Source organism: Protopterus annectens, chromosome 14.part0, assembly GCF_019279795.1.
Source record: "Protopterus annectens isolate FY-2018-M chromosome 14.part0, PAN1.0, whole genome shotgun sequence".
NCBI lineage: Eukaryota > Metazoa > Chordata > Ceratodontiformes > Protopteridae > Protopterus > Protopterus annectens.
In genome coordinates this window covers 569,123,140-569,132,329 of record NC_056748.1, presented here as the reverse complement: position 1 = coordinate 569,132,329, position 9,190 = coordinate 569,123,140, and the positions used below count along the sequence as shown (strand labels likewise).

The 9,190-nt window shown below is 37.0% G+C and overlaps 1 protein-coding gene across 1 annotated transcript in view; it reads right to left on the bottom strand.

Moving 5' to 3' along the window:
- PAPSS2 (3'-phosphoadenosine 5'-phosphosulfate synthase 2) overlaps positions 1–9,190 on the bottom strand; it is a 388,626-nt gene that overhangs the window by 2,083 nt on the left and 377,353 nt on the right. The window contains exon 11 of the mRNA XM_044056309.1: positions 602–831. Coding sequence (XP_043912244.1) covers positions 602–831 — 230 coding nt within the window. The remainder of the gene's footprint in view (positions 1–601; positions 832–9,190) is intronic.

Sequence of the window (9,190 nt, the reverse complement as noted above, 5' to 3'; positions counted from 1 at the left end):
CTTTCTTGCGTTTGTCCTGTTTTGCTCAGTGGGCGGCTGTCCGGTTCGATTCTGAGCTAGAGTGCCTTCTGCGTGGAGACATGCGTGAATGGGCATACCTTCGTTGAAGGTGTGCGTCAGAGCTGGTAACTCAGTACGTAAAAATCAACTACCAATCATTAGCGGACCGGAGTTCCGCTGTGGTGACCCTTAACCGCAGCATCTTCAATATGTAATACCTTAAATCACATGTAGTGCAGGTCCATGGGAAATATACAAATTAATTTCTTTGGTATATTTATATTATCCTTTATGGACATACAAGTGTTTCAGCTATATGGCAAAGGCCTGAAGTTGTAGGTTAGACTAACACTGAAATTACCTAATACTTCTCTAAACACAGCATTGTATACAAAGCTTAACATTGTACTAAAGTACCACTTCAATTTTTAGTGAGACAGTACCCTTCTACCAGTGGTTCAAGTACTATTGCCAACTATTTTAACATTCTAAACCTGATTTAACTGTACAATGTGCAAAGCACTTGCCTCATTAGATTTCTGAGAAGACTTCATGTGATCCACCTTAATGTGCACACCTCTGTATTTTTCATGGTTCTTACCTCTGTGGGTTATAGAAGTCCATGGCCTTCTTAACTTTGTTGTATGCAGCTACTCTGAATGGGATGATTTCCACAGATGTCAGGCCTGGTGCCATACTTAGGACTTTACCTCCATGTGTTGGTTCATACAAGTCAACTTTTGTGTCTGGGTGAGGCATGCCAGCAGGATCACGACCTACAATATAGAACTGGGCCCCAGCAATCATTCGGCATCTGCAATGCCACTGGACCTGCAAACATTAATGCAAATACCCATATTAAACTGGAAGTATGGGTAAAGCCATATGTACAAATCTTTCAAAAATATCTATCCAGGATTCACTTGCTGCTACTTCCAGAATGGAAATTTATGCAGTATTAAAGTTATACTAAACAATGTAACAGTGACAGGATTTAGTACCAAAATGGCAAACTGCAGTAAAATATTACTTAGGCTGTATTTCACTAAGCTTTGTTTACAAACTGAAGTTTTTATAACTCAATGCATAGCACCCTGGACCACAATGCAGTGTGTGTGTACATACTTTAAGCTGGATGCAAACAGATGCAGTTGAAGAAATCATTTCTGCCCACTAGTAACTATTCAGAACACCATACCTCTTTGCAAGATTTCTACAGTAAAACAAACAAACAAAAAAATAATAATATGTATTTCTATCTGTTTAAAAAAACATTTTCATTAAATACCACAGTATAACCATTAGAGGGGGTCGGATCGTATACAAAACATCAAGTGGTAGTCATAACAGTGGTGGAAGCTTTGCATTGATACAGATGTCTCACTCCTAAACTAAGCCTTCTGCTATCCTATTTTGACATTTGTGGGACTTAAGAAACTAATTTGCAGTTTGTGTGACACTAAGGTCTTTTACGTCTCATTGGTCGAGAAAGAATCTGAGAGTCCCTTTCAGGCAGTATGCTGAAAAATGAAGATTATTATACCACTCAAAAAATGAGACTAATTCCTTTACCATCCTGTATAAATATTTTGGAGTCATTATAAATTATCCTGATTTGAACTTCATTCAAAAGCAATGTGTTCCACATGTATTCTTCAACCTTTAAAAGATGGAAATGTAATCTTTCAGCCTCCTTCTGCCTAATCAGTAAAATCAGCAATGTACAATGCTGTCTTGATAAAATGTGAACTCCTTTGAGTACAGTTACTACACAATGAAGTAGCACACATCTTCTTGATCTGGCCAACATATACAGGAGCACCTATTAACACTTATTAAATAAGGTTGTACCTGTATAATGCACCTGTGATTAAGCTCTAACCAAATGAGAATCTAGTACTAACATATCTTCTGCAAGATCTTTATTTTACAAAGCTCAGAGAAGTACATGCAAATACTAAATGTTAAATTCTGCTGCATCTCAACATGAGTTTGCTGCAGTTACATTTACTATAAATTGGTTGTTACTTCAGGGCTGTCTCCACTTAGCATTGACATAGCTTTCCTTCTACCAATAATGTAGAACTTTTAGAATACTGTACATTGTCACAAAATCAGTCAAGCTTGTCTACTTTTTATTATACTTCAATATCCTCACCCCAAAATATGACTGTTAGGATATATCAGCCCCCTGACACACTAAAACATATAAAACTATGCAAGAATCAAGAACGCAGTCTGAATCCTGTCTTGGTTTGTGATTTATTGAGCTTTACTGCTAAAAAGAGGTGCAACTGCAAACAATAGTGAGCAGAAGCTGCTCCGTGTGATGCAAAGAAATTCTAGCTTTCGTCTGACTTTCAGAACTTGTATGGTCAGATGAACAAGTTTACTGTACTTAATTTAGTATTTAATTGTATATTGTTTGTGTGATTTTTCTCACTGAAGTTTATTTACTTTATCTTTGAATTCTGTGATGATTTTGATTATTTTTTTCTTTTAGAATTTTTTTATTTATTTTCAGCTGAGTATGGATTCCTTAAATGAGTATGCCATTAATGATTTGCCAAAGCACAAATAACTTGTACAGTGTAATAAATGCTATGTCTATTTAAAGATAATACCTGATAACACTGGTGTAATCTGTGTTCCTCATGTCAAAAGTTCGATCACTTGCTTACCATTACTAGTAGTAAATCTGTACTTACTGATGACGATTGTACTTGTGCAGATGGCATGTCTTGGAGAACTACAGTTACATAAATTAAGACTGGACTGGTGAGATAAATACTGTTAGGCAAAGAGCAAATAGAACACATTAGGAAAGGATATGTCTCTTGTCTATAAAGATCACTCAACCCCTATGAAAAAAGACAACTTGCCTGACAACTTTGGAATTCTGGATACAAGTTTTCAGCAATCTGTGGATTCAGAGCATTTAGAAGGAAATAAAAAAAGAAAGGAATACTTTCACAACAAATAAGGAAGAAGAAAAAACTGATAAATGTCTGTAAAGTAAAGATAATACATACTGAAAAGGACACTGCTTTGTTATGTAACACACAGATTATAATAGAAAATGGAAATGAAGACCAAGTCCAAAGTAACAAACCAAAAGAAATCCGTGTCTGCTCATATCTGAAAGAGACTTTTAATAAAACAGAAAAACCTAAGAAGTCACGCAGTGTTAAGCACTTTCTTCTTAAAAATCAAACAGACATCATCAAAACAATGTGCAATGAATAACTAATGCTTAATTACCCCCTTGCAAAGCCACACCACTCAATTAATACAAAACCCTAAAAGCTGTCAGGTCTTTTTTATATGTTACTAAAAACATGTCTAAAAAATTTGTTTGTGTCTTTCAGCTTTTCCCGTTTAGGGGTCGCCACAGCGGAACTCAGGTCCGCTAATGATTGGCAGTTGATTTTTACATACCGGCTTGCCAGGCCTGACGCACAACCTTCAACGAAGGTACGCCCATTCACGCATGTCTCCACACAAAAGACGCTCTAACTGAGAATCGAACTGGACAGCGTCTTACTGTGAGGCGACAATGCTACCGCAGCACCTCCACCACCACAGGTCATGTCTAAAAATAATGGACAATAATATTATTCAAGGATACCAAAGCATCTCCTGGTGTAATAAAAAGTTTTTCCAGTCCCCCGAATAAATGTTGGATGGAACTTGTTCCAGAATCAAGAACTGGAACTTTCTGAACTCATTACACTGGGTGGCATGATGTGCTAATGCACTTTTAGTGTCAGATTTTTGCAGACTATAATGATGTTGATAAATTCTCTTATTTAATGCATTGTTGGTTTTACCTATGTAGAATGCTTGACAGTTGGGTGCAGTATGCCAAATAAACCACCCCATTCAGATCCACAGTGAAATTTCCCACTCCTAGTGTGTTTAGTAATCTTTTCATATAAGTCACCAGTATAATTATTATCGATATACACACATTGATGACATCTACCACAGGGCCTAGTGATGGAAAAGTACCTCGCACTACTCAAATGGGAACTTTCCAGTAAGTTCTTGATTCTGTATCTCTTTTTCTATATAAAACCTGTTTATGAGAACATAACCATTTAGTATTGTCATCACATTCGCGGTGGTATAGCGGTAGCGTTGTTGATTCACAGCAAGAGGTTCTCCTGTTCGATTCTCGGCTGGAGTGCCTTCTGTGTGGAGTCTACATGTCCTCTCCGCGATCGAGTGGCCTCTGAAAGACATGCGTAAATGGTCATGCCTTCGCTGAAGGTTGGGCATCGGGCTGGCAACTCGGCACCATAAAAATCTACTGCCAATCATTAGCAGATTGGAGTTATGCTGTAGCGACCCCTAACTGGGAAAAGCCGAAAAGACAAACAACATCACATTCGAGCACAGACCAATATTTACAGGCTATGTCTTCAATTTCTTTCACATTTCTTTCACATCCAAAGAATAATGTATAATCATCTTATTAGAAAAATCAGACTTAACATTGACAACAGGAGTTTTTCTAGTATTAAACCATGTTTTATAATGGGGCCATATTTTCCATGTCTCCCAGACCAAATTTCCCTTTAATGGCCTCAAGAAGCCCATCCGGATAACCCCTGGCCAAAAACATATCATATAACATGATCAGTTCTTTTCAAAAATTTCATCATTGGATGTCAGTCTAGAAATTCTGGCAAATTGACTCTTAACTATCCCTCTTTTTTGGTGGTATGGGTGACAGCTAGTAAAAAATAAACAGGTATTGCAAAATGTGGGTTTTTTATAAACACAAGAGGACAGTCTAGTGTCTGAAGACCACCAAATCTTGACATCAAGGTAATTAATCTCTTGACCACCCAGTTTGTAGGTAAAACTTAAACTGGTACTGTTCTCCATAGCTGGAAGATGAGGCTTGATGCCACGACCCCCGGGGTTAAATGATAGTATATCTATCACCAGTGAACTTAGGAGAAGGGCCTGTATTGTTTAAAGAACAATGTTTCTTTGTCTTTTTCCTTTATTCTTACAATAATTTTTATCCTTGAATAATAGTATTGTCTGTTATTTTTAGACATGTTGTTTTTAGTAACATATAAAAAAGACCTGACAACTTTTAGGTTTTTGTATTAATTGAGTGGGTGTGGCTTTGCAAGGGGGTATTGAAACATTGGTTGTTCATTGCACATTGTTCTGATGATGTCTTTTCGATTTTTAAGATGAAAGTGCTTAACATTGTGTGACATCTTTGGTTTTTCTGCTGTTTTATTAAAAGTCTTTTTCGGATACGAGCAGACACTGATTTACTTTGTTTTTTAACACACAAATTACACAGAATGATAACACTTTTCTATCAGAAAACCTTCAGTCTACAGGAAAGGGCAGCATTTTTCCAATGGTGAAGGTAGAAAAAAGAGGCAAGGGGCAGATGAAAAGGAAGAAATCAAAACCAAACAAGAAAAGGATTAAAGAACAAAAAAAAGATGGAAGCTGCGGTGGTGCAGCGGTAGCGTTATCACCTCACAGCAAGAGGTTCTCCCCTGTTCGATTCTCTGCTGGAGTGCCTTCTGTGTGGAGTCTGCAAGTCCTCCCTGCATTTCAGTGGCATTCGAAAGACATGCATAAATGGGCATGCCTTCGTTGAAGGTTGGGCGTCGAGCTGGCAGCTTGGCAACGTAAAAATCATTAGCGGACCAGAGTTACGCTGTGGTGACCACAACTGTAAGAAAAAAGATGGCTGAAGCTGTGGCTGCATAAAGCCAATGGATGAGAATTGAACTCCTGAAGATGTAATATGCAATGAAAGTGGTGGGATTAATAAGGCTAATGGTGATGAAGATCATTTCTTTTTAACAACTGATACAGCAAATATTACAGAATTAAAAGCTGAAGATTCAGATGCAGATCTGGTCAGAAAAGATATTATTGTAATTGGAGTTTCAATTATTAGAGGAACAGATACTTAGATTTTCAGAGAAGATAAAGAACATCAGCTAGGGTCATGCTTACTAGAAGCAAAAATACAGGATGTGAGACGAGCCTTAGAATAAGGAAGTATGGATCTGTTTTTATTCATGTCTGTACAAATGATATCATCCACAAGGACTCTCTGACTGTTAGTAGGGAACTTACAGCCCTCTTAAACAGCACAGTTTGTACAGGTGTTAGGATATATTTTTTATAAATCACATAGAGAAAGGAGAGTCGGGTCACCATGAATGAAAAAAAAATTGGGGGTAAATACCTACATGAAAAAAGTTTCCTGTTTTAAAAAATTGAAACGTGTAAAGCATCCAAGCCTAACTTTGGGCACGTGTTCAAATAGGATGGCATGCATTTATCAAGATCAGGGAAGAGAATTTTTGGAGCAGATATTTTGCAGTATTTGACAAACAGTAGGCAGGATTTTTGTCAGGCTGAAAATTTAACAGTTCACAGACAGCAACATTTGATGCATCTCTGATGGTTCTTAATGCTAGAAGCATTAATAATAAAGCTTTTTTATTGGAAAATTTGATACATTCCCACAAGATTGATGTTGTTATTGTTTGTGAAACATGCTTAAAGAAAAATGACAGGAAGCCAGTTTTGGCAGGGTATAAATATTTGTACTGCAACAGACATTCTAACAAAATCAGTTGGAGGTGTTATGTTAGGTATTAAAGACAGTTATGTGACCTGTGGTTATTACATGTTCAACAGTAAATAACTATGTAATTGTGACAACAAAGAAAACCCTGGAACATGTAGCAGTTGTTGGAGTGTATAGACCACCAAAGTCAAGTGCTGTTGACCTAAAAGAATTCATACATTTCTTGCATGAAACACAGGAGGGAAGAATAATAGTGGATGGGGCTTAAATTTAGCAGAAATGGACTAGAATAATATTGATTTAACAACATTACTAAAGAAATGATTTACGATCTGGTGGTGGTGCTGCGGTAGCGTTGTCGCCTCACAGTAAGATGTTGTCCTGTTCGATTCTCAGCTAAAGCGTCTTTTGTGTGGAGACATGCGTGAATGGGCATACCTTCGTTGAAGGTTGTGTGTCAGGGCTGGCAACTCTGCACATAAAAATCTACTGCCAATCATTAGCGGACTGGAGTTCCGCTGTGGCAACCCCTAACCGGGAAAAGCCGAAAGACACAACAACAACTAAAGAAGTGATTTACAATGTTTGTGCAGGAATAACAATTGTTTCTAATTGTAAAAAAAACTACCAGGGAACAGAAACATTGCTTGTGTTCCTAAAGAAAATACCGTTAGCTCATGGCAAGTTTTACCACTGTTGATGTGCACTGATCATGGGGTTATAATACAGTAAGTGGAAAAATTGCAGAAGAAATGTAGAAAATTTTGAGAGAGAAATTGTTTGCGTGCAAAAAAAAAAATATTTAATATCAGGATCTAGGCATATAACATCCGGGGGTTATATTTCCATACGGACAAGATACCTGATTAAGGTGAGAGACAGAAAATATAAGAAATGGAAAACAGGTCAAACTACAACTTTGAAAACTGAAATAAACAATCTGGACAAACCAAGCATAGTGTGAGACATGATCAAGAAAAGTTTGAAGAAAATTTATATAAAGATATTGAGCATAATAGGAAACCATTTTATAGATACATAAAATGTGGAAGGAATAAAGACAACAGATTGATAAACTGGGTGTGGATTCTACAATTTATTCTCGGACACATCAGATTACAGATGTACTTAAAAAATCATATGCAAAACACTTTGGCTCCACAAAGGGGGTGATAGGTTGTCCTGGTGACATCCAGGTAACCTCAGATATTGATATCAAATTTGATTATATTAAAAAATATATATGCAAACTGGATCCAAAGAAAGCACATGGAGGAGACGGAATTTGTAATAATGACTTGAGAACACCAGCAAGAGCTTACAGTACCATTATTTCTATTATTTATTAGGTCCTTTAAATATGGGAAGATTCCTCAAGATTGGAACATGCGCTTATTAAACCTGTCTCTAATGGAAAGGGGAGTAGGACAAACTCAGAAGTATACAGACCCATACCATATATCAGCATGCATATATTGAAAATAGATCTATTACCACCTGTAACATGATGTTCTACAAGGTTTACCTTCATATGTGCGTTCTGCACAAGGACGAACAGCAGATGTTCGAAAGGACGTTTGCAAACGTCAAACGCAAAATGCTTCGAATGTGCAATGAGTGAATGCACAGTGACATTTGCTCATTGCAGATTTGGCATTTTGGGGTGGATTGCACTATAGTGGGGATCAGAAAATGGACCCTTTCCCCAACTGTAGTGCCATCTCGGAGTTGGTATATGGGGGTGCAGGGGAGGCTTGCCCTCCTGCATTATACTTCATTACATTTCTTATTCGACATTTATGTTCGAAAATCAGCAAATCTGCATTTCGATTTGCTGATTTTTGAAAATTGGAAACTGTAACGGTTTTGTTTTTCGTGGTTACGATTCACTCATATGAGCAATCGCATGAGTGTGTTTTGCCTATGGAAAGGTAAACCATTCTACAACAATATAATAACAGCTATGAATGAAAAATTGTACTGTGTTGCAATATATATATAGAGATTTAACTCCATCATTTGATAGGGTTATACACAAAACACTGATCAATAAATTAGAATAACTAGGTATTGATGTACTCTTGATAAGATTGATAGCTGCATTACAAATAGGACATGGCAAGTATCATGCAGCAATTGGACAGGTGAAATTCTTGGTTTCAGTCAGGGTGTTTCACATGGCTCTGTCATAGGCCCATACTTGTTTAGATTGTACATTTCAGACCTGTCTTTTTCATCTAAGATGTTCTACAGTCTGTATGCAGACGACTTGAAATTGGGTAAACTGATTACATGCGTTACATATTAGGCATGTCTGCAAAAGAACTTTACAAAATTGACCATTTGGGCACAGGAGAATAACATGTTGATAAATCCATCAAAAACTCAGCTTACGAGATTTGGGAGACATAAATTGAAAGGTGAATATTTAACATAGCACACAATGATTGAAACTGTAGATTCATTTAAGGACCTGGGTATATGTGTAGATCCAGATTTGAGTTTTTCTAATCATATCAACCAATTGGTTAATGATAGTTATAGAACTATAGGTTGTATAAAAAGATTTATAAAGGCTAGCAAATCAGAAATGATGAAGTCATT